This window comes from Carcharhinus amblyrhynchos, chromosome 7, assembly GCF_965287045.1.
Source record: "Carcharhinus amblyrhynchos chromosome 7, sCarAmb.v2.hapA, whole genome shotgun sequence".
Lineage (NCBI taxonomy): Eukaryota > Metazoa > Chordata > Chondrichthyes > Carcharhiniformes > Carcharhinidae > Carcharhinus > Carcharhinus amblyrhynchos.
The window spans coordinates 55303891-55331030 of NC_137330.1; the positions used below are offsets into that span (position 1 = coordinate 55303891).

Here is a 27140-nt window from a genome sequence, read left to right on the forward strand (position 1 = left end):
TTTCAAGTTGCCTGAAATAATCAAAGCCTTTAAAGCGGTAAATAGAGGGTGATTAAGTTAATCGCATTTAAACAAACTGTGAAATCTTATTGAATTACCCAAAATAGCCTATGTATTTAATACACTATCAATAACTCCACAACTTGTATGCTGATGAGAAATAGCTATGAGAGGTTTGCCCACTGTAAGTGTGGGTGGTATGAGTGGTGGTGACTGTAAAAATTATTTATGTGATTTTACTTTCAGCAATGGTGAATATTGATCCTCCTCCTCCATTGTACATTTTGCTCAATTGAAATCAAGGGACAGGAAATTTGGGCTGCGTTTATAAATGGCTGTTGATCTGCTATTGTGCCAGTATTCTGCTGCCAAACTTGGAAATTACTTGGCAGTAGGGGAGAGTGGAAATTTTCAAATTCACCTAAAATACACAGTGCATCCGCGATATTTAAACCATTTTCAGGAGCAGACTTGAACTGCATCTCTCTAACAGGCTGTGAGCACCAAACGGGAGCTCGACTGCAGTTTACTGATTAAGGACAGGTGGAAATTTGGCTGCCTTCTCTGTGGAACTGGCTGACTGGTTAGCTCTGTTTTTGGGTGGCAGGAACAAGCTGGCAGAAAGTTATAAAAACTCATAGTCATAGAGCTTTACAACACTGAAAGAAGCCCTTCAGCCAATCGTGATAGCATCTCTATTCTAGTCCCATTTCCCAGCACTTGGTTTGTAGCTTTGTATACTGTGGCATTTCAAGTGCTCACCTAAATACTACTTAAATATTGTGAGGGCTTTGATTTTTTTAAAACCAATGTGTCAGATCTGTGGCTCTGGCAGCTCAGACTGCACAATCATCTTGTGTGCCACCCATATCTGAGGATGCTGACTCTTGTGCTCTCATCTCAGGTGAAATTATTGATCAGCTGCAGATTTAGAACCATAGAATTCCTACAGTGTCCAAGTCTGCATTCATCTCCTTATGACCCATTTGCAACATTGTACTATGAGGTTCAAGTTGCAGTTTTCTTGTTGTAGTCTTTTAAAACAAAATGTACCTTTTCTGTGTGGTCTCCAGAGATTCCTTTAAGGCAACTAGTTAGACTGTTTAACTATTTAACAACTGGAACTAATGTGCATGGTGCATGTTCTGCCCATTTGTAGCGTGTTTTATGACTGGCATCGGTCTCTGAATTTCAGATTTAAACTGTCTGTAGCTTGCCCTGGGTAGGATTGCTGGACAGCTTGCTGGAACATTAAATCAAATGGGAAAATGGGTATTCACCAGATTTACCTGTTGGAAATTTCCCTTCTATGGTGCCTGGTTCAATGGTAATAATTCGTTCATTTTTGGTTGAAAATTGCTGACAAATCAATGAATTCAGAAGATGATTCAGTCATCTCAGATTTCTGTAGTGACATTTCTGAAGTGCATTGTGCTCTAGTTTAAATCTTGTTTTTTCAGGTATATCCGAACAATGTATTTGGGCATTCAGAGCAGGAGGAAGAACGAACACCAGCGTCGATTTTACTGGGCCATGATGTACGAGTATGCAGATGTGAACATGCTGCGCCTTCTGGAGACTTTCCTGGAGAGTGCGCCACAGCTGGTGCTACAACTCTGCATAATGATCCAGAAAAACCAGGCAGAAACCTTACCATGTAAGTCTCAATGTTACAGATATATGTTCGTTTATATCTGCACTGAGTGATTTACGAAGACTGTGTCCACATTATGCTGTACATCTTCAAAGATTAAAAGCGCACTATTTTGGCACATATTTCTTTGTCTGCTTGCAAAACACATAATGCAACAACATATGGCATATTGAAATATATAATTATGTGGTTTGTTGTAACGATGCTCGTTCACCAGTTTAGGGAAAACACAACTTGTTTATTTACAGGTTAAAATAGCCTCGTGACTGCAATCACCTCCTGAGATGACTCTGAGTATAGTAGCCCGTGCTTGCCAAGCTGATCCCTCATCCTGCTCCCTGATTTGTTCCCCACGTTGTGTGACCGTTGCTTACCCGTAAAAGGACAATAATCGTATCCCTCCCCTTCTAAGTCCCTTTATACAAATGTCAGTACTCAATTTACACAGTCCCAGATAATTAAATATTCAGTATATGAATTTAGCCAATTATAAATCAAGACTTTCCAGGGGTTTCTGAATCCTTGTGGAGCGGTGTAACTTCTCTGTCTGGGGCACTTCCACAGGATTGCTGTCAGCCGAAACCACAATGACAGATCCCACTTCAGGTGTAGGCAGTTCAATTCTATCTGTTTCCATGGAAACATCGGTTGTACCTGCCAAAGGACAATCTGGTACTTCAGTGCTAAAACAGTTAGCAACATTTCCAGATGGCAAAATACTTCCCAATGGCAAAACCAGCTGCTGGGGTATCTCGCTTTTCTCAAACAGTCTATATGTTTTCAGATGATCCTCCCTTCTACATCCACTTGATAGGACAGGGTCCAGTTCTAGGGACAACAATTCCAGGAACCCAATTTGACCTCAACCAAAATTCCTCACAAACATGATGTCATCCACCATAAATGACCATGTAATCTGACATGAATCATCAAGACTTGCTCTTTGACTGCATTGGCTGCTCTCTACCCTCCCTGCCAAATTTGGGAATACAAGGCTCTGAGATGACGTTCATTAACAACCCTGCTGGAGGGACTCCTGTCATTGCAAGTGGAGTGGCCTGTAGCCAGGAAGGAAGCATGAAATTCTAGTCTACAGGGTTCCTCCGGACTGCTTCTTTAAGCCAGATTAAAAGTTTGGATGGCTGACTTAGCTGATCCATTGGATGCTGGGTGGTAGGCAAAGTTCTAATGTGCTTTATACTATTAAATGTGGCAAAATTTTGAAACTCAGCCCTTGTGAATACTGTTCCATTGTCAAACACTATGACCAGGTATTCTGTGGGTGGAAAAACATTGGCATAATCTTTCAAGAGTAGCAAGAGATTGAGGAGATTTCAGTTCAAAAATATCCTTCCATTTAAAGTGTGCATCAACAATGAATAGAAATATTGTGCCCATGAATAGACCAACAGAGTAAATATGGACCTTTGTCCATGGCCATCCAGGCCATTCCCAAGGGTGAAGTGGGACTGCAGTAGGCAATCCTTGTTGCAAGTGGCCCTGTTCACGTACTTGACTAGGCTCTCAATGTCTGCATCAATGCCAGGTCGCCACACATAACCACTGGCAAGCATCTTCATCTTTGAGATGTCCGAATGAGCACTGTGTAATTCCATGAGCAGTGGCTGTCTGCCTGCTATAGGAATAGGTTTATTTGGCATCATGAGCTTTTGGAGCGCTGCTCCTTCAGGTGAGTGGAGAGGTAGTTTCACAAGTGTGGCATATTTAGACAAAGACATAATTGCAGGATAATTACAGACTGGAATGTGAAGAATGGTTGGAATGCAAGTCTTCACAGGTAACCAAGTCTTTACAGGTACATATAGTGTGAGTGGAGAGAGGGATTATCACAGATTAAAGAGGTGTGAATTGTCTCAAACCAGGACAGTTAGTCGGACTTTGCAAGCCCAGGCAAATGGTGCGGAACACATGTAGTGTGACATAAACTCAAGATCTCGGTTGAGGCCGTCCTCATGTGTTCAGAACTTGGCTATCAGTTTCTGTGCAGTGATTCAGAATTGACGTGTGTCTTGAAGGCTGCCTTGGAGAACACCTACGTGAAGGCTGAATGCCCTTGGCTGCTGAAGTGTTCCCTGAGTGGAGAGGAACACACCTGCCTGGTGATTGTCACGCGGTGTCTGTTATCCGTCGTTGTAGTGTTTGTATGTTCTCACTTGCAAAATCCTACTAACTGTCCCGGCTTGAGACAATTCACACCTCTTTAATCTGTGATTATCCCTCTCTCCACTTGCACTGTCTGTACCTGTAAAGACTTGATTACCCGTAAAGACTCACATTCCGACCATTCTTCACATTCCAATGTTTAATTATCTTGCAATTGTGTCTTTGCCTATATATGTCATGATGGTGAACCTACCTCACCACTCACCTGATGAAGGAGCAGTGCTCTTAAAATTCATTATTCTAAATAAACCTGTTGGACTTCTAACCTGGTGTTGTGAGACATCTTACTGTGCCCACCCCAGTCCAACGCCGGCAACTCCACATGTTGGTATAGGGATGACTACTCTTGCTCCCAGAGTATGATGTCATTCTAGCAACTCAATTCATCCTTGCAGGTAACAAATGGCTTCAATTCTTCAGAAACTGGCTCATTGACCCAACCTGTGAGTATCTTGCAGACAATTCTCCCAGCCGGCTGCACTGCTAGAGCAGTCCAGCAGGGTTTACAGCTGCTCCTGTAAATGGAGAACAGGCAACCAACCCCACTGGAGGGAACAGAGGCCATTGAGGCACTCCCAAGAGACTGGGGTAAGGGGGCGCACCCCTTTTGCACAGTTAGCCTGGCAGTGCCAGCCTGACACTGGCAAAGCCCAAGGGTACAGTGGCACTTCCCATCAAGCAGTGACAAGGGGTGGGTAGCAGGGCCTATTGGGGGCAATTGGTGGGGTTGGGGCATTTCGCTGCCACTCTGCATTCGGGATCACTGGCAGAGGGAGGGAGGATGATGGTCAGGGTTGCTGGGGATCAAGGCTGCTGAAGGGCTGGGGAGAAACTATCGTAGGGGCAGGAATCGGGAACTTGAGACTGCCAGCTGGGGGATCAGGGCTGGCCCAGGGAGCTCCAGGAAGCCAACAATGGGGGCTTGTAGGGCTGAGCAGCAATTGAGCTGGCCAACGATCAGGAGCTGACAATGTGGGTCCACTGCAAATGCACCACTCTTGGTGCTGACAGATCGGCGGATATGCAGTGGCTAGCATATCATTATGCTGCCAGCTTCCCCACCGGGGATATGCCTTGCCTACTGATTTTCAGAGCGAATCCTGCTAGGACAATCTGTGATGCACAGAGTGCCAGTGGGAGTTACTCCCCTTTTCACATAAATTGGTGACTTAGAATTTTTTTGGGGAGAATCCCAATCCTTGTGTCTTACTTTGGACAGATGTGGATCTGTAGGTGGCGACATGCATTTGCATTCACTATGTGTGTTCTACGTCGATGCTTGAACATATAATCACGGGCAGACAAAATTAACACCCAACATTGAATTCTTGCCAATGCGATCAACAGAATAGCCTTGTCTTCATTAAAAAGACCCAAAAATGGCTTGTAGTCAGAAATGATGCTATAATGCCTACCGTATAATACCTGTGGAATTTCTTGACACCAAAAGCTATTGATGATCCTTCTTTCTCAACTTATGAGTACCTTTTACAGCCTCTAAAAGGGTTCTTGAGACATAGCCTATTGGCCTTTCGGATCCATTGTCAAAAGGCAGGAGCATGTATTGGAACAACCCTTTTTGTGTGTTTATCATGACATAACTTCAGGGCAAGTCAAGATCAGTTCCTTCAACAGGTCAAAATTTACTAACATTCGAAGATTACAGCAATTGTTTTATTCTGTTGAAATATTTTTCTGGGGTGTCTTCTCGGACCAACACTGATATTTCTTTGGCACAATGCAAAGGGGCCAATAACATTGACAAGTTTGGTTAATTGTAACTTACTACTCCCAAAAATGACTTGAGTTCAGATGTGGTTTTGGGGGCCAATGCCTTCTTCATTGTCTTGATCTTGTTTTCCATGGGGTGTTACTCTTGTGCATTTTCATGATACCCCAGATAGGCTATCTCACTGGCTTTAAAGGTACATTTCTCCTTCTTGAGGTGGACTCAGACTCTTGAATTCTCCTCAGCAACTCCTCTAAGTTAGCTAAATGCTCAGCGTCCATCAATCCAGTAATAAGAACGTCATCAAGGTATACCACAACTCCTGACAACCCCTGCAGCAGACGCTCTATCGTCCTCTGGAAAATTGCACATGCTGAAGACATGTCAAAAGGCAGGGGCATGTATTGGAACAACTCTTTGTGTGTGTTTATCATGACGTAACTTCAGGAAGCATTGACTAATTTGAGTTGTTAATATGCGTGATTCATATCTAGCTTTCAATAAGATTGACCTCCAGGCAGCTTACATCCAATTTGGATTGGATATTTATCCTACTTGGCAGCCCGATTTACTGTTAACTTGTAATCGCCACAAATGTGAGTAATCCTGCCCAGATTCAATATGGGAATTATCAGTGTTGCCCATTCTGAGAACTGAACTGGCTGGATAATACCCAGTTCTTCAAGTCACTTTAATTCAGTATCTACTTTCATAAAGCATATGGTACTGGTTGATCTTGTCTTAAAGAATTGAGGCCTTTTGTTTTGCCTAATTGATCCCTAAACATGCTGTCATATTTCTTCATCAGATCGAATAGTTCTCCTCCCCACACTTGGAAAATCTCAGTCCAATTTAACTTGAACGAATCGCAGAAAATGAGTAAGCAGGTACGACAGGCAATAAGGAAGGCAAATGGAAACTTGGCATTCATTTATTGCTGAAGAAATAGAATATAAAGGTAGTGAAGTGTTGCTGCTACTGTACAAAGCATTTGTGAGGCCGCACTTGGAATATTCTATACAGTTTGGGCTCCTGACTAGAGGAGGAATGTAGCTGCATTGGAGGCAGTTCAGAGAGGGTTCACTAAATTGATCCCTGAAATAAGAAGTTTGTTTTATGAAGAGGAATTGGATAGATTGGGCCTATACTCCCTGGAGCTTAGAAGAATGAAAAGAGGTCTAATTGAGTTGTACAAGATGATAATGTGGATTGTCAAAGTAGACATGGAGAAGATGTTTCCTCTTGTGGGGCAATCTAGAACAAGTGAGTAATAGTTTTAGGGTAAGGGATAACAGATTTTAAACAGAGAATTGGAGAATTTGTGGAATTCACTACACCAGAGAATGGTGAATGCCAGGACATTGAGTAAATTTGAGGAAGACGTGGACAGATTTTTAATTAGTAAGCGTTTAAAGACTATGGTGAATGGGCAAATAAGTGGAATTGAAGCCAAGATAAGATCAGTCATGATCATATTAAATAACAGACCAGGCTCAAGGGGCTAAATTGCCTACTCCTAGTTCAAATGTTCTTCTTATGGTCTTCTGATTTCCTTAACCCAGCTGCGGCCAAGAAAGCTTGGTCCTTCACCTGTCACTATGATCACTGGGACTGTTGCCCATAGCTTACAGGTAGCATTGCAGTGTCCAATCTTTTTATTACTTCACCAGGCAAGTTGTTAACTTGGCCGCAGTGACCTTCAAATTCAATGGTTGAATCCTTCTCTCAAGTACCGATATATATGCTCACCTATCACAGTCGCTGATGCTCCTGTATCAACTTCCGTCTTAACAGGCTTCCAATTTACAGGAGCATTACAGTAATATGAGCCATTATGCCCTCTTTAATATTAAACAGTGAGTGAATATTTAAATCATTGGTGCTAGACTGTTTCACATTGTACACTGGTTACACATTATTTTATCGGCTACTCAGTAGACTTGACTCGACTTGCACCTATGCCCCTCCTATGACAAAAGAAAAACACTCAGCCTCCTTTATAATTACAGGATTCAGGGGAGTGGTTACTTTCACATTGGTAACACTCCACTTCATACTTCGTTGACTGATTGCTTCTTTTAAATCTTCTTGTCTTATTTGTGACTGAACTTGTTTCCTGCCATGTGACTACTTCTTCGGTTTTAGTGCCACTGCCGACTGCAGCTTCCCACCCTCACTAGTGAACAGTGTCATTTGGCGTGCTGTTTAATTCTTGTGCATGTTTTTCAGCACTTTCCATTGCCTATGTTATCTCCATTGCTCTTTTAAAATTTATATCAACCTTTGCAAGTAACCTCTGTTGAATCACATTGTTATTCACCCTGCAGACGAATCTGTCCCATAACATATCATTCAAGGTGACTCTAAAATCACAGTAAGGAACAGAGAAAAATACAGCACAGGAACAGGCCCTTCAGCCTTTCAAGTCTGGCCGATCATGATGCCTGCCTAAATTAAAACTGTATGCACTTACGGAGTCCGTATCCTTCCATTCCCATTTTATTCATGTATTCACCTAGTTGCCCCTTAAATGCAGGTATCATACTTGCTCCCACCACCTCCATGGGCAGCATGTTCCAGATATTCACCATCCTTTGTATAAAAAAACTTGTCTCGTACATCTCCTCTAAACTTTTCCTCATGCACTTTAAACCTATGTTCCCAAGTACTTTTCTCCCCTAGGAAAGAGCATCTGACTATCCACTCTGTCCATGCCACTCATAATTTTGTAAACATCTATTAGGTCACCCCACAATCTCTGTCATTCCAGTGAGAACAAACCAAGTTTATCCAACCTCTTCTCATAGCTAGTACCCTGAAGACCAGGCAACATCCTGGTAAACCTCTTCTGTACCCTCTCCAAAGCATCTATATCCTTCTGGTGGTCTGGCAACCAGAATTATACACAATATTTTAAATGAGGCCTAACTAAGGCTCTGTACAGTTGCAGCATGACCTGTGAATTTTTTAGTCAATGCTCTGACTGATGAAGGCAAGCTTGCCATATGCCTTCTTCACTACCTTATCCATCTGCATTGCCACTTTCAGTGATCAGTGGGCATATACGCCCAGATTTCTCTGCCTGTCAATACTCCTAAAGGTTCTACCATTTACTATATAATTCCTACATGCATTGGACCTTCCAAAATGCATTATCACACACTTGTCTGGATTAAACTCCATCTGCCATTTCTCTGCCCGACTCTCCAAGCAGTTTATATCTTGCTGTATTCTCTGACAATCTTTTTCACGATCAGCAACTCCACCAGTTTTTGTGTCATCTGCGAACTTACTGATAAGACAAGCTACATTTTCCTCCAAATCATTCAAATATACTCCAAACAACAAAGGTGCCAGTACTAATCCCTGTGGAACACTGCTAGTTACAGCTCTCCATTCAGAAAAGCGCCCTCTTCTGCTACTCTCTGTCTTCTTTCACCAAGCCAGTTCTGTATCCATCTTGCCAGTTCTCCTTTGATCCTGTGTGACTTCACCTTTTGTACCAGTCGACCATGAGGTACCTTGTCAAAGGTTTTACTGAAGTCCATGTATACAGCATCAACTGCCTTTCCCTCATCTATCATCTTTGTCACTTCCTCAAAAAACTCGATCAAGTTAGTGAAGCACAACCCCCCCTTCACAAAACCATGTTATCTTTCAATAATAAGTCCATTTGTTTCCAAATGTGAATAAATCCTGTCCCTAAGAAACTTTTCCAATAATTTCCTACCACTGACGTAAGGCTTACCAGCCTACAATTTCCTGCATTATCCCTGTTGCCAGTCTTAAACAATGAAACAACATTGGCTAACCTCCAGTCGTCTGAAACTTCACCTGCAGTCAATGAGTATTCAAAGATTTCTATCAAGGCCCTAGCAATTTCCACCTTTTTCTCCCTCCGTATTCTGGGCTAGATCCCATCAGGCCCTGGGGACTTGTCTACTTTAATACTTTTTAAGATGCCCAATAGCTCCTCCTTTTTGATATCGACCTGACCCAGAATATCTACATACCTTACCCTAGGTTCCTTATTCATCAAGTCCCTCTCCTTGGTGAATACTGAGGCAAAGTATTCATTTAATATCTCACCCATTTCCTCTGGTTCCATGCATAGATTCCCTCCAGTATCCTTGAGTGGAGCAATCCTTTCCCTGGCTACCCTCTTGCTCTTAACATATGCATAAAATGCCTTAGGATGTTCCTTAATCCTATTTGCCAAGGACTTTTCATGACCCTTTTTATCTCTCCTAACTCCTTCCTTAAGTTCCTTCCTACATTCTTTATATTCTTCAAGGGCTGTTCCAAGCCTTTTAGACTTTACAAATTCTTCCTTTTTCTTTTTGACAACGCTCATAATATCCCTAGTTATCAAGGATTCCTGATATGTGCCACACTTATGGGTGGCATAGTAGGACAGTGGTTAGCACTGCTGCTTCACAGCTCCAGGGACCTGGGTTTGATTCCCGGCTTGGGTCACTGTCTGTGTGGAGTTTGCACATTCTCCTTGTGTCTGCGTGGGTTTCCTCCGGGTGCTCTGGTTTCCTCCCACAATCCAAACATATGTGGGTTAGGTTGATTGGCCATGCTAAAATTGCCCATTAATGTCCTGAGATGCGTAGATTAGAGGGATTAGTGGAGAAGAATGTAGGGCTATGGGGGTAAAGCCTGGGTGGGATTATGGTCGGTGCAGACTCGATGGGCCAACTTACCTCTTTCTGAACTGTAGGGTTTCTATGATTTCTTATCCTTATAGGCACGTGCTGGTCCTGAATTCCACTCAACTGACATTTGAAAGATTCCCACATGTTGGATGTTGATTTACCCTCAAACAGCCTCCCCCAGTGTACACTCTCCAGATCTTACCTAATGTTGTTGTAGTTAGTCTTCCCCCAATTTAACACCTTCACCCGAGGACTATTCTTGTCCTTAGCCACAAGCATCTTAAAACTTACGGAATTATGATCACTGTTCCCGAAATGCTCTCCCACTGAAACTTCGATCACCTGGCTGGGCTCATTCCCCGATACCAGGTCGAATATGGCTCCTTCCTGAGTTGGGCTATCTACATACTGTTTCAAGAAATCCTCCTGCACGCTTCTTACAAATTCTGCCCCATCCAAGCCTCTGGCAGTAATTAAGTCCCTATCAATATAGGGATAGTTAAAATCAACCACCACAACAACCCTGTTGTTTTTGCATCTTTCCAAAATCTGCCTGCATATCTGCTCCTCTATCTCCGGTTGGCTGTTGGGAGGCCTATAATAAACCCCCAACATTGTGATTGCACCCTTCCTATTCCTGAGCTCTACCCATATTGCCTCGCTGCCTGAACCCTCTGAGGTGTCCTCCCTCAGTACAGCTGTGATATTTTCCTTAACCAGTAATGCAACTCCCCCATCCCTTTTACATCCCCCTCTATCCTGCCTGAAACATCTAAATCTAATAACTCTGATATCTGTTTCAATTTAGTGATATAACTCGCAATCGTTTCACCTGGAGCTCTCCCCCTTGAAATAAACTTGAATCTCTGGAAGAAAGCTGGTTTAGGCTGGACTTCACCAATTCCAAGAGCTTACTGAATGATTCGGAGTTGGGGCTGTGAGATTGTGAATTAGATTATGAGTTTGGGTCCCACAGACACTCGGGAGGATTGCCTGGCACTTGCCTCCTCCCCTATTTTGGAAGTAACACCCAAGGTGCCCTACGTATTAAGTCCAGTCCTCCATCTAAAGAGGGCATCTTGGTCAGTACTCTCTTTCTTTTCCCAACTTCAATATAACTTTGGATACTCAGAGTTTGAGGATCTCAAACTTTTACCTTCATCGCTAAATGTAAAGGTGCTCGTTCACCAGTTTAGGGATAACACAACTCATTTGTTCACAGGTTAAAATTATACAGAAGCTTGTAGCCTTGTGGCTGCAAGCAGCTCCTGAGATGACTCTGAGTACAGAAGCCCACTCTTAGCAGGGTGATTCCCTACCCTGCTCCCCAATTGATACCCTAGGTCATGTCACTCTTACTCTGCAGACTGAGCCTGAAAGAGACAATCGCCACATTTGTGCATTATGCCATTAAGATAACACACTTTTCCTCTGCTTCAGAAAAATTCTGCCAAATATATAATTCATATCATTGTTGTTCCTTTGCAGCCACATAATTTAACTGAAGCTTTTAATTTCAGCTGGAAGCGTTTAGCATAATCGTTCAAATTTCGGTCTTATGGGTGCAAACTGAAAAAAAATTTCCATATTAACATACTTGGATCTTTTTTTCTGAGAAGAGCACTATGCCAGAAAATTGTTAACTAAAAAAATCCAATGAGATGTTTCTGTTTATTCTGAAAGCCCAGCACATTGATGCAGTTTAGTTGAATGCATGTAGGTTTTTATCTGCTGATTTTTTTTATACCCGAGTGATTGTAATCCATGAAGGGGAAAACATTGTCTTTTGGCTGAGATCAAGTGTAATATCTGTTCTTGTTGGTTTGGTATCTGGTGCATCCCTTATCTGGGGACCATATATTGGTTTGGTTTTTGGGGTGGGGGAGAGTGCGGTTGGGGGCTTGCTCCATCCACTCCACGTGATGGCCTGGTGTTGCGGTGTCTCTGGGAACCAAAAAAAAGAAAAAAACGCATTGTCCCTTTAAAAGTTTGGTACACTGTATTGTCAGGTTAGTACATTATCATTCCCCAGCACCTGTGTATGTAAGATACTAAATGGTGCACATAATCTAAAATCGGAGGATACATTGTTACTGAGTAAGATGGTGGTCATATGGTATTGTGACTACAGTATGCGGTTCTATTCATGTAATTTTAGAAGGGATATTGTTGCCCTTGAGATGTACAGAGGCAACCAGGAATCTAATTTGAGGAGGTTAAGAAAATCAGGCTTATTCTCATTGTAAAAGGAAATCTGGAGGTTACCTTATGAAATTTTGATAACTCAAATAGAATTGACGAAGTTGATCAAAACACATAAGTTACAGTTGTAAAATAGGGTCAAATAGCCATGAGCAAATGTTGAAATAGGAAACAAGGAATGAAAAGAGCTCAAATATAATACTTATTTGCACAAGGTGTACTAGAGTTCCAGGACTAAGCTACCAGAGAAAGCTCTTGAAGCAATTAAATAAGTTCAGAAGGAAACCAGGCATGTTTCTGGAGAAGGATGAGATTGTGAACTAGATTGCTTTGAGATTTTGTCTCTTTTTCTGATTCTAAAAGTTTTTAAGCTCTTAAGTTACTTCCATTATTGGTCATCATTCTTTTCTGTGAACATTGCGCTTGCATTCTCTCAAATTAATGCAAATATCTGCTCTGAATAATTTTTTTGGAGTTCTCAAAATCTCTTGCTTTAGATGTAAAAATCAGAGTATTGTCGATGATCTCTGCTGTCTGTGTATTAACGTCCAAGGTGGTCTTGCCCATCATCCGTACCCCACTCCCCCAACCCACCCAGAAAACCTCTGTCTGTACTTCTGCTAGCTTCCTTATCACGTGAAAGAAAAACATTTTAAAATGTGAAAGTCCTCCTCTTCTATGCTTGGACATCAATGTGGGTCCTGCAACTGTTACTGCAAAGGCCAAGGTGGCTCTTGCTTCTGGGTGTACCAGCTGCTAATTCCCTTATCAGTGTTTGGCAGGCAGGGCCTTAGGAATTCCAACCTTGGAAAACTATACATTTGGTCCACCGTTTAACCTTAAGGCAGGGTCAAAGATCACTCCCAGGCAAGATCGAGACTCACCGAATCAGAGTTCTGACCTAGTTTTTACCATCACATGCCCATCACAGTTACACAATGCACATTTTTCTGTCTCAGATGGGCAGGCAGGAGGATTTAAATCCCATGCAAATAAACATAACGGGAAGGGTAGAATTATCTCTATTTGAAGATTTGTAAGGATCACAGATGAGTTTGGCTGGAATATCTCATCTGAACAGTAATAAAATAGTTAAAGGCCTCAGCAATCACACTAACTGAAGTTTGATCGAGAACTTTATGTGGATTTTAAAAGAGTTACGGGTCAGGGAGTTCACAATGTTGATTGATTGCTCTACATTGGTTAGATGATGCAATAGCTCAACCTGTATCAGTCAAATACAAGTATCATGGAGGCTATTTACGATACATGTTTGACATTTGTATCCCTGTAGGAGCAACATTGATTTGATTTCTGTGAATAGTTCACCCTCCCAACTCTCCTGCCAATGTTTTCTGCAAATCTTACAGGGCATGTAGGATTGTCTGCTCCAGCGGCAAAACTGCCAGAGATGTAGTGGGGTCGAACGAACCACCTACCCAAATCACCAATCACCAGCACACTTTATGCTATCGGGCATATTTAAACGTGCTCAGTGGGTTCAGTGCTTGAGCTGAGGCATTTGCTGTTGTGAGGAAGAAGGCTGCTGCAGCTGGAGATCAGACAGCAACACCACAAAAGGGAGACAATAAAAAAGCATTTGTGGTACTGATAAAGTGGTAAAATTCCCTGATCCAGATTTGTCTCTGATAAGCAGGAATCAATCAGCTGGCTTGCTCTGTGAATTATAGATGATTAAGTTTCAGCTTTGGTTCGGTGGAAATGCCCTGGTTACTGAGTCAAATCATTGTGGGTTCAAGATTTACTTTGGAGGCTTGAAGTCGTAATCTGAGCTGGCCTGTCAGCGTAGTACTGAGGGAGTGCTGTACTGTCAGAGGTATTGGGGGCGATTCTCAATGTGGCGGGCCAGAAGAATCGCGTGTGTGGTGAGTTGTGGGATTTGTGCACGCATTCCTGCCATGCGTGCATCTCCGAGCACCAGACATTGGCAGAGTCAGGATTGCACTGGAAACCGGTGAGAACGGCAAGTAAGTGATTTAATTCTTATTTTAATGTCATTTAACTGTGATTAACGGCCCCGGACTGAAGTCTCCAGGCCCGCTAGCATCTCCCATCCTCTCAGGTGTACTTCACTCCAGCGGGGTTCAGACTAGCTTTCCACATTCATGGAACTAGTAATCTGACCTCCCTGGAGTGTAGGGGGCAATCGGCGGCCAAACCAAGGGGTCAGGCAGTGGGGGAGGGATGTCCCCTGAACATGGGCATCCAGACAGTGCCAACGTGCCCTGGCACTGCCCAAGGGGCAAAGTGCCCATGCCCAGTGGGCACCTTGGCATTGCCCACATGGTATGGGGTGGGGCCTGGGGAGGTGCCAGCTGGGGGCAGGGCCTACAGGGTGATTCATTGGGATGGGAGGTTCCGCTCTGCATGAGGATCAGTCAGGAATGGAAGGAGGCCAGCGATCGGGACAGGCTGGCAGGGGGTGGGGGGTGGGGGGGCAGGGATAGTGGTCCAGCGGAAGGTGGGGGGATAGTGGTCTGCCAGAGGATGGGGGGAAAGTGGTCTGCCGGGGAGGCCCTGCCTTACGTGGGGGAGGGGGTCTGCTGGGGGGTGAGGTGTCTGCCTCCCCTGGAAGTTACGGGTGTGGTGGGGGAATCTGCAGTGGAGGGGGGCTGGAGATCAGGGCAGTCCAGGGGGGCGGGGATAGTCAGGTTGTGGGAGAGGTGGGGGATGCAGTACGGTGGGGGTCTGGGCTGGCCAGCAATTGATCTGGCCAGCAAAGTGCAGGCTGGCATTCAGGGCCACTGCGCATGCGCAGAGACCTGGAATTGTTAGACTCCAGTGTGATTAGGCCCCATCCCTCCAGCTTTTAATGATATCCACGACTGTGACCTCTGCATTGCATACAGTGTGGGAGATTCGAGTGTGAACTCCCACTGAAAAAACATTTGTGATTTACACCAGTTTCCCCATGAATTTATTACTTAAAACTTTTTTGGGAGAATCGCACTCATTGTCTTTCTAATCAGATTGAGGCTCCACTTAACCTCCTGAGGATGCAAAAAGTCCCATGCAACTATTTCAAGAAGAGCAGAGGAATTTTCGTGGTGTCCTGACTTATGTTTATCCCACAACCTAAACCTAAAACTAGATGATCTGGTCACTTATTTCATAGAATGGCAGAATGGTTGCAGGACCGAAGGCAGCCTTTTGGACCAACATGCTCCTGCTAGTTCTCTGGAAGAATATGTCAGCCAGTCCCATTCTCCAGCCCTTTCTCTGTAACTCGGTAGACGCTATTTCTTCAGGTGTTTATCCAATTCCCTTTTGAAAGGCATGTTCAAATTTGCTGCACTTGCAAATGCACATCCCAGACAGATCACTTGCTGCATAAAACAGATTTTCCTCATGTTGCAGGTGATATTTTTGTCAGGCACTAAGGATCAGTGATGTTTGGTTCGCAATCCTTCTCCCTGCTCACTCCATCCAGATCCCTCTTGCTTTTAAATATATTATTAAATTTCCTTTCAAATTTTTTTTCTCTGGATAACTCAGCTTCTCCAATCGATCCATATTGCTGAAGTCCCTCGTTTCTGGAAACATTCTTTTAAATCATTTCGACAACCTCTAAAACATTCACTTCCTTCAGGTATGTAGAATTGGACACAATGCTCCAGTTGAGGCCCTGCCAGTGTTTTAGAGGCCTAAATTTTTTGCCCATCGGGCACACGCTCAAGCAGACATTCAAGGCACGAGCGGCCCCAAAACGTAACTGTACACTGGCTGGGCAATTAACAGTGTGAAACACTTGCTGAGAGAGGCTCAGTGTTGCCAGAGAGACTGGGAAGAGGGTGGGCACTGAGAAACGGGAGGGTGTAGGCTGAAACTTCTGGTCCAATCGCTGTTAATGGGAATTCCAATGGGAAACGCAGAGCAGGAGGTGTGCTGCCAACGGGGCCAGAGAATCTGCCAGAGAATTCCGGCCATAAAATTACAGCCTGCTTATTTCAACAATGACAAGACCTAATTTTCAGATCCACATTGGGGAAATCCCATGTTATCGGCTGCCTAGCAATGAGCCGAGTGACCAGAGGAGGCCCATGTGAGGTTTAAAACATTGCCTGTCTTTAAACTCATTGTGGGAAGGCAAACACCACCAAGACACATAAAGAATTCTTGAGCTTCTCCAACCTTGCTATTCTCCCAATCCCCCTCTCCATGAATCTGGAAAATTTCCTCCATAGTCTGACTGCCATCCTTATCAGGGATAAAAGATCGATCATCTTCAATTTTCTTTTTTGACAATATGACGGGGATTTTACCACCTCGCCTGCCCAAGGCTCGTAAGATCCTGCCCAAGGCCAACAGAGAATGCCATTCTGCAAGCCTCACCTGCCCCAATTCTGGGATAGGTGTGACAGTAAAATTCCAGCATGTATCTCGAAAAGACAGAGTATAGCAACAAGAATTCTCTGTTCAACCCTTGGATCTTGCTACATTTACTGAGAAGTTGGGTAGTAAATGGCAGACTTTGCTGCATTAGCTCTATTAATGGGAAACATTTAGGAGCTAAAACCATTAATTTATTCAGCTGAACTTGTAAATTTGTATGATCATGAACTGTTGCCTTTGAAAATGATTATGTTTCTTGCAGTTGCTCACACGGTATGTGAACTTCATGCTCTAGTGTTTGGTGCACCATTTGTTATCTGTCAACTTTAACATGCTGTCCATATTTTTCATCTTAAGCTGCTTACATCCATTTTTGCCATGAAATTGTGATGTTAAAATATTACCTGATCATGCTTCACTTCTGGAGAGAATGCCTTGGTCTGATAAAGCAACAAGCTCTTTAGCACCTTTTGTGTGATATTGAGATATCACGCAAACTGTAACTGCAGATATTGAGTTATGATTGCTAACTTGTACTTTTGTCTTATTTGAGTAGGTTATTTGCATGCGGAGGTCCAATAAATGAGAGAAAATATTCATTTATTTACATTCAAAATGTCCTTCCTCACTTCATGAATGTAGTTCAGCCTTCATGTACAAAGTTTTGATCTTTCATCACCATTTATTTTGTCATTCTTAGCTGGAATATTTAGAGCTTATCATTTTATATTTGTGTCAGTTTGCTTTGTTGTATTAACCTGATGCTGTTTAAAAAATGGATAGTAACACAAGGCTTTGTGTTTGGTGGGGGCTGGGGAAGTTCAATTGATTATCATGTGGTGCAAAACTCAGGAAGGATCTGTTCCTATAGCTTTTATCTTGTTTGGAAGATTGCTTACTTTTCGTATATGCAGGTGGAATTACATTCAAAGAATTAAGAAGCTCATACTTAAGGTGATACAACATTATTTGCCTTCAGGTATAAGCATCCGTTATGCTTTGAATAGAGTTATCCTGTACTAATCTCAGATAACGTCAGGCAATCAAGTTAGAATGGATGCCAATCCTTTTAACAGATTAAAATTTCAAGTTCTTCACCTGAAAATCCCAACCTTCTTTACATTTAGTTCTCCTCAACAAAAGTGCAAGGTTTTAAGGTGTTTTAAAAAAAATGTACTGTCATGGTCTGCCTCACAGCGCCAGGGACCTGGGTTCAATTCTCAGCTTAGGTCACTGTCTGTGTGGAGCTTGCATGTTCTTCCTGTGTTTGCATGGGTTTGCTCCGGGTACTCTGATTTCCTCCCATAGTCTGAAGACGTGATGATCAGGTGCATTGGCCATGCTAAAATCTCCCTCAATGTACCCGAACAAGTGCTGGAGTGTGGTGACTAGAGGATTTTCACAGTAACTTCTTGCAGCGTAATGTAAGCCTACTTGCAACACTAATAAATAAACCTTACTTTAATCTGTTCAACAGCAAAAATACTCTATTTCCTGATACCCTTAACAGGTTGTATTTAGGTTTGGTAAGATTAAGTGATTATCTGCATGGAAATAGCTCTTATTGCATCACTAGGCAATCTAAAAGGATGTATATGTGAAGTAAACCACAAAAATAAATATGAAAAATCTACAGATTAGATGCTGTCCCTCATTGCTGATTGCCAATGATTAATATTGTGGGCAGAATCTGTTAGGAAGGGATTTGCCTGGTGCAAAGAAATATGATGAACAGTGTTTGTGGGATATTTCAGTATTTTTTCCTAACCCAGAAGTTGGCTTATAGCTTTGCAAACTCATTATGCAAGTGGATGTTTAAGGAGTATTCAAAATTTTGAACATCCCAACAGTGAGGAAAAATTGAGTTGTACTTTTAGAACACTTTTATGGAAAACAGGGATTATTGTGGGAAGTAATTTCCTTCTATACACTTTTGGTAAATACACAAAATACCAGCTAAATTAAGATTATAAACTTGAAACTGGTGCTTTATGTTTTTCCATAACCAAAGTATGGGACAGATCAATAACCAATGTTCCCAATTTCAACTTATGGTACTCGAATTCTCAAATGTGTTTGTTGCAAGTAACTTTTCATGTGTAGCATAAAACGATTATCAAAACTTCAAACAAATTTGCATTACCGCGAGACTCAAATGGTTTAAAGGTGGCAAAGTCAATGTATTTCGGATTCTGTAATTGAGGTGAGTAATTGTGTATCTTGATTTACATTTTATCCAGTGTAAATGGTTAATCCCAAAGTAGCATTACTATTGGGGAGGTGACTTGTCTGTTTAGGCACCAAAGCAGAGATAAAGTTACAAACTTCACATTCACTTTTTTCAGGCCAAATCCAACTATAATATTTGGTTATAGTCAGAAAATTACTCATTTGGTTGTTTTTCTTAAGAAATATGCTTAAACTAGTTACATGATGGTTTATTTTCTTGAGAATGGTTTGGTCTAGACAGATGCTTCTGTGTATGAGGTAGAACACGTTTTACTGCTTAATAAACCATTCTTTGTTTTATGACGAGGGTTTACTTCCATAGGACTTAGCTAAGTGGACATTCTGACGTTTTAAACTTTGTCTGCATAGTAACAGAGAGTTGTCCTCATATCCACATGATTTCAAACTGCGTTCCATTTCAGACTTATGTGGAGAAGGGAAGATGGAATGATGATTTCATGCGTCACATGGAATTCAGACAGAACTTTGGGGCCGAATTTTTGGATGTGGTCTGAGCACTGCTCTGTCCTCATGTCAGATGAGGTAGGGATATTCAGTGACTATGCCATAAGGCTCACTTACCCTTGCAGCAGATACTAAATCCATTAGAATGACAGTTTTCCATGAAAGAAACTACATGCCACATGAAGCCTGTTAAGATTTTGAAGTTTAAGTATTTTCCCTGTTCTCAATAGTGGTGCCAGCCTGGGGAACTTTCTCCTCTACTATCTGGAATCTTTTCCTTCCTCTGCCCTAACAGTGAAGGTACCCAAGGGCTAACAAATTAATTTGCAACATGTTATTAAATTCCTTTTGAAATGACTGCACTGAAGCAGGATTTCCAAAATAATAGCCTTTGATAATTTGATTTATAAACGAAGAATAAAACAAAGCATGCCAAGTAATAAAGATAATAGATGTACCAAAAATAGGAAGTGAATGTGCAAACTCTGTCAGTCACTACTGGGAAGATATTTTTCAGACTAAACGTTAAGCTGGAGCAATGTGTACCTTCCCTACCCTCATGGATTGATGTAAAAGCTCATGTGACACTCTTTGAAGATAAGCTGGGGATTCTCTTGATGTCCTGAGCAATATTTAACCCTAAAATAGATTGTCTAGTCGTTTCTTCATTGCTGTTTGTGGGAGTTTGCTTTGTAGAAACTGACTAACTCATTTCCCTGCACAGCACTAGTGATTACATTTTAAAAGTATTTCATGAGCTATAAAGCAATTTGCAGCATCCTGAGGTTGAGATGGGCACCGGATAAATAGAAGTTATTTCCTTTCAGATTTAGTTCAAAAATATCAGTAATTAAACAAAATTTCACAATGTAAATTCCTTCCTATTACAGCACAAGCTTCCAGGAATAGTTCATGATCTCTCCAGATTATCTGCTTTGAAAGAATGTTGATGCTGTTTCAAAACTCTTAAGTTATTTTTTTGGGAGGTGAGCATTGCTGGCAAGGTCAGCATTTGTTGCCTATCTGCAATTGACCTTGGGAAGGTCACCATCTTCTGAGAGTAAGTTGGATACAACTCAATGTCACGTTGGGCTAATTCAGAGTCAACTGCACAACCAAGGGTCTACAGGCACATGTAGATAGCAAGTCTTCTCCTCTGAAGGACATGAGTAAATCAAATAGATTTCTTATCATAACCTGGTGGTTTTGTGATCATTATTAATGAGACTATAGTACTTCATTGCAGATAATTAATTGCATTTAAAATTTCTTATGGTGGGATTTGTACTTATAGGCTGGATTTTTACAGACAAATTGAACAGCAACTTCACCTTCCACACTGATGCATGATCGCATCAGATCAGCAATCCAATGTCATCCTGCCATTCCCCAGTAATACAGGTTCTGAAATTGGTAACCTGCTTACCTTCATGCCTGTTAAAAACGTTTTACTTTTTGTGGCCCACTCCATTTTATGAACGGTGCATGGGGTAAAAATTGGGAGTGAAATGATGGAAATGATACAGGCAGCACACAAACTTATTGTTGCCTGTCCATCTTATTAGGTGTGATATGCAGCCCAATGCAAAATGCACTGCTCTGTGGCTGCGCAGGGCAACCAAATTCATCTGAGGCAAGCACCAGTTAATGCTAGCCTGCACTTCTTCAAGACAGACTGCAGCTCTTAAATTCTGACTGTGGTTGCTACTAAAAATGGCTGAGGAAGAGAACTAGGGATACTGCTAGGGTGGTATTGCCAGGGCACTGTCCAGCCACATACCTGACCGTCCAGGGCTCCAAAGGCCTCTGAGCCCCTCAGCATGGTCACAACATCCATACACAGACATAAATAGTGGCTGCTCGTAGGTCATCACTGAAGACACCTTGAGTTAGGCCAACTTGTTCTATGGCTGCAAATAGACCAAGACCCATTATGGTGAAAAATATTCAGATTGTACATCTGATCTTTGCAGAAAGGTCTTCAGGACAAGTGAAATCCCAAATTTTTCTAGAAAATCAGTCAGACTGTGCACCTGGCCATTCTAGGAAGATCTTCAGAACAAAGAGAAAGCCTGTTTAAAAAAGAATCTGCGGCAGCTCAAAAGAGGAAACACATGGGATTTAATTGACAATGAGAACAATCAGAACAAGGGTGATGCGGCGGCGCGGGCTTGTTGGGCCGAAGGGCCTGTTTCCCGTGCTGGGTTGTTCTTTGTTCTTTGTAACAAACAAAGCTTCTGTGTAGTGTGAAATAGCCTGGACCTATCAATAAAAAGGCTGGTAAAAGGGACTGGTGCATGAAATTGAATGTAAGCAATCCCGTTCAAGGCTTTTAGGCTTCTTGGCATGGCCAGAGGCTTGAAAAAGTTGAAGAGGAACGAGATTGAATTTAAATGAACACATCAAAGAATCCTACTTCATCAGAGGGAAGATTTTAACTGTCATCTGACAGAGCTTTGAACTTAACATGACACATCAAAGGATCTCAAGGCCTGCCACATAAGCCCCATCTCTTGGAAAAGACCCCCAGCCTGAGCCCCTCTAGTCCAGCCCAAGCCCCCCATCCTGACTCAGACTCCCCTCAGCATCGTGGAGGTGAATGTTGAGACAGTACTCAACCACGTGCTCTCCCTTGGTATCGTAGCATCTGGTTCTTCAAGACTTGCACTAATTGTCACCTGTGTGTTTTTCTAATAAGGGGAGGGGGTTGTGGTCAGCATTCCAGGAGGCTGCTGAATCTGGTTTCTAGCCCGATAATTGTTTTCTAATGCTTTTAAATTAGTAGTCCTCAGGTTCTCGCCCACTCTGGGCCAGGTACAGCGGGCCATGAGACTCACAATGTGTTTGAAACCAGTGAGATTGCCATTTTGGCCCTCACAGCTGATTCAATGGACCATCACAAATCTTGGCTAGGGCTGGCAGCCTGTCAGAATTACCTCCCAAGTTACAAAAATGTCATGGAACAAAAGACCAGGAAAGTGAGAATGGTAGCAATAAAGAAACAAAGCATTAGTCCAGAGTAGCTGACAATAACAGAATAAAAAACAGTGCTGTCTGAAGCAAAACATCAGAATAAGATATAGACAGACACTAGGAGAGAAAAATACAAAACGGATAAAGTCTGCACTGAGTATCTGACTCTCTTACCCAGGTCCATCCCACACCCTATCCCCACAACTCTCCGCATTTGCCCTGCTAATTCCTACACATCTTGGGACACTAAGAGAAAATTTAGATGGCCAATCAACCTAATCAGCACATCTTTGGACTGTGGGAGGAAACCAGAGCACCCGGGGAAACCCACACAGACACGGGGAGAACAAGCAAACTTCACACAAACATCCAAGGCTGGAATTGAACCCGGGTCCCTGGGGCTGTGAGGCACTGTGTTAGCCACCATGCTGCCTCACTATGTTATCACCCATTCTGCAGTTAGTCTTCCCAATATAGAGGGAATGGCATTGTGAGCAGTGACTACAGTAGCAAATTGAAAGAAGTGCAAGTCCTTCACCTGAAAGGAATGTTTAGGTGATGGACAGGAAAGAGGTAAAAGTTTCAACACCTGTGATTGCATGGGAAGATGATGTGGTGTTGGGATGATGGAGGAGAGGACATGGGTGTTATGGAAGGAACGATCCTTTTGCAAGTCTGATAGGGGAGGTGAGGGAAAGATGTTTGGAGATGGCATCATGCGGCAATTGGTGGAAATCGCAGTGGATGATCATCTGAATGCAGAAGCTGAAAGGGTAAAAAGTGGAATCCTATCATTGCTCTGGGATGGAGGAGAAAGGGGGAGGACAGACCATAACCAACCAGCCTATAGTTCCTCAACTCAAACACATTGATTAACAGTTGATGTGATTTCACGTTTGGACAACATTTGGAAAATAATCTGCAATGTGTGAAAAATTACGTCAGATTTGTAATGTTGTGCCTTTGCATGTTATGGAAGCAATGGCAAAGTCCCTGTTATTTGCATACAGAAAGAATATGTACACACATTGTGCTTGTTTCAATGAAACAAGCTAAACAACAGCCATTTGCTGGTTCATTCCTCAACACAATGCCTTAACCAATCACAGTTAAGCTGCCTGCTTTAAATTTCAAACAGTATCTAGCAGTTAACTGTCAGTCACCATCCACTGGTGCATTCTCCATGACAATCCTTCTACCATACAAAGTTCACTTGCCAATCAATCACTATTCTCTTTTCATATAATTTATAATGTATTCTTGCAATTGTCCTGATGCATGCAAGATGAAAAGCTTCGGGGGAAAAGAGTGTCTTTTTTCAGCAAAACTGGAAAATATTAAAATAACATCAGAAGAATCACGAATGTAGGTGGGAAGAGACTGGAAAGATAGAGTAAAGATAACAAGAAATAAGTTCAGTGGGACAAGAACAGATTGTCTTCCAGGACAATCCCATTTTTAAAGGCCTGGTTCACGGAGCTGGAATTCCCATGACTCTTTGGACCCAACCCAGGGAAATCTAACCTTAGGTGTTTGAAGAAGAATAATAGGGCTGAGTAGGCCAACATTTAGATTCTAGTGGATCATTTGATTTTTGAGGGATGTTGGATTATGAATTAGGGTCACAGATCAGCTATGATCTTATTGCATGGCAGAACAAGCTCAATAGGTTAAACTGCCTCCTCCTGTTCCTGTGTTCCTAAAAGCAAAATCAAATTCAATCCATTTGTTATTATATCGTTAGACAGATACTCCCCACTGAGGTTGAATTTTTCAGGCTCTATTCCTTACTTTTGTAAACAGGTAACTGCCTTTTTAAGAAATAAAGACAGCATTCTTCTGCTGTTTGGATAGATTAATATTTCAAGTTTCTACTGGTCTCAGTAGAGCTTTGTTAATTTTAAAACTTGAAGGATAAATTAGATTTTAGTCTTTGAAGGCAGTATGAAACTTAATCTGAACACTTAATCCTGATCTTTAGTAGCCCTCTATGCCATCAGGGATATAATATAGTTATCAATGTATGAGTAATTTCAGCTGTAGAGTTCAACAACTAGAATAAGGATTCCTACTACCAAGCACACAGTGACCTGAAGTAGACCTTTTTTATAATGAATTAAAATGGTTACAAAGGTAGCAGTTTTTATCAGGATGTCTAAATTTTCTTTTTATTCTGGAAGGGAGCATAGTCCTGGAAAAACTCGGAACATGGTTTCATTGAAGGCACTTTCTTTGAGAACTCAGTGATTTTGCAATCTTTTAATAAAAGGACAAGTCAGCTAAAAGTACCCATTATCTGAAAAAGGTTACATTTCCATCATGAGTATGAAGACATTTGTTAGGTCCATTAACATAAAAAGAAATCCAGAAGTTTATTCTTTTATCATGTTTAAAAACTTGACTTTCTGTTCAACAAATAAAGACAGCTGCTGCAAGTCACATGATCACAGGACAGCGCTACCACCATGAGTTACAAGAACAAAAGAATTCCTCTCTCAGCCTGTGGAATCTTGCGCCTTAATACAAACCCCTTGTAATCAATGAAAGCAAAGGAAATGCTGATGAATTGACTCCCTGACCTAAACTATCACAAAGTGAGAAATTAAAATTCATTATACCAGAAGAGATGCTCATAGCCACTTTGTCTCTCTCCTAAGGAGGGACAATGGAATTCTGGCCACAAGCACAGAAACTGATTATTAAGCTACAATTAACCATTAGTGGACCATGTCACATGACTCCAAGCCTCTAGCGTTTTGGACAGTATTAACATTACATCTTTGGCCTCAGACAGTCTGCTGTTTAACATCCAACTGGCGAACCACCAAGGAATAGAACTCCAGGCAAAACAACAATCTGTCCCTGAAGCCAGTCTCTGCTGTAAGGTTTCCTATTATTGAATGCAGAATTAACCCAGTCACTGTGTATATAATTCATCTTGGAGTATCAGCAGCAGCTGTAAAGGGAACTCTACAACTCACGTCTTCAGCCAGCTGAACTCGAGGTCCGATATGAAAGAGTTCTCCATTGGACTGTGCCTCTGGAATCATGTAAACTAATATTCATTTCTGTGGTACTGTTACTGCCCATAGTTGTAAAATTCTTGTTTATATCCCTTGCCCCTTCTTGCATGTGTGTGTGTAGTGGAGTGGAAATTTGCAAACACTCTTCCCCTGGGTTTTGAATGTGGAATAAACTAATCTTCAGTGTGAACCCTCAGCAAATTTGCATAATGATTATTAGTTAATTAGACCATACTTATGAAGCATGCCACCGCATACTTTGAAAATAATTCAAATAATCTTCTGCTCACAGACAGTTGGTGAGACGAAAGATGTACAGTTTGCCTGTCTCTCTCCTGTCTCTAACATCTCTCTGAAGTGCTGGGTTCTACTATTGATATAATACTAGAATAATTTTGTAAAGAATCCTGGGAAGTGAAGATACATTAAGTAATAACAGTCTACATATTCTGCCAAGCACTGTGTGGGGAGATGTTTCAGATGTATGGCATTTTGCTGGTCTGTTGAACATGTTACCAGAATAATGTATCAAAGCTGTATCCATTTTATCTCCAGAAGCTCATTCAATTTGCTAATAACAGGGACTACTTTTTGACAAACACAAAAAATGGAAATAGAACACAATGCTGTCCAAGTCTTTTGGTCAGGTCTCAATAACAAATATCAACCGTATCAACCTTTCAGTTTAAATGAGAACTGCAAAATACTTGGATATTAACAACAAATCTTCAAATTGTGTAAACCAGAAATAAAGGTGCAAACAATCCTCACATTTGAAAGCAGATAGCTGACCAAGAAAAAAACAAGGAGAGCTTTATTTTGTGTATTCGCGCCATAGAATCATAGAATCCCTACAGTGCAGAAGAAGCCATTTGGCCCATCAAATCTGCACCAACTTTCTGACAGAATGCCTTACCAGGCCCTCTCCCCTGCCCTATTCCTGTAACCCTACACACCTAATCCATCCAACCCATGCATCTTGGGACACTATGGGCAATTTAGCATGGCCAATCATAGAAATCCTATTGTGCAAAAAGAGGCCATTGGGCCCATTAAGTCTGCACCAACCACAATCCCACCCAGGCCCTACCCTCATATCCCTACATATTTACCCACTAATTCCTCTAACCTACGCATCTCAGGACACTAAGGGGCAATTTTAACACGGCCAATCGACCTAACCCGCACATCTTTGGTCTGTGAGAGGAAACCGGAGCACCCGGAGGAAACCCACGCAGTCACAAGGAGAATGTGCAAACTCCACACAGAATATTAAAGATAGAAGGATGGTAGGAGATGAGGTCCTTAATGCAATTACTGTCACTAGAGAGGTAGTGCTTGATAGACTAACGGGACTGAAGGTAGACAATTCTCCAGGACCGGATGGAATGCGTCCCAAGGTTCTGAAAGAAATGGCAGAGGTGATAGCAGATGCCTTAGTAATTATTTATCAAAATTCGCTGGACTCTGGGGAAGTGCCAGAAGATTGGAAAACGGCTAATGTTATGCTGCTGTTTAAAAAAGGTGGCAGACAAAAGGCAGGGAATTATAGGCCGGTTAGCTGAACGTCCGTAGTTGGAAAAATGCTAGAATCCATCATCAAAGAAGAAATAGCAAGACACCTAGAAAAGAACGGTTTGATCAAGCAGACGCAGCAATGATTCGTG

The 27140-nt window shown here is 42.1% G+C and overlaps 1 protein-coding gene and 1 non-coding gene across 3 annotated transcripts in view; both read left to right on the forward strand.

The window, feature by feature from the left end:
• Positions 1-27140, forward strand: part of xkr6a (XK, Kell blood group complex subunit-related family, member 6a) — a 405072-nt gene that overhangs the window by 355418 nt on the left and 22514 nt on the right. Inside the window, exons 2-3 of one of the 2 annotated variants that reach the window (XM_080192345.1) lie at positions 1461-1657; positions 17927-17932. In XM_080192345.1, the coding sequence (XP_080048471.1) occupies positions 1461-1657; positions 17927-17932 (203 nt within the window). The remainder of the gene's footprint in view (positions 1-1460; positions 1658-17926; positions 17933-27140) is intronic. The other variant, XM_080192344.1, reaches the window with a different exon arrangement.
• On the forward strand, positions 12002-12193 carry LOC145345762 (U2 spliceosomal RNA). Its single transcript, XR_013887151.1, has one exon. It is a non-coding gene; the product is annotated as a U2 spliceosomal RNA (small nuclear RNA).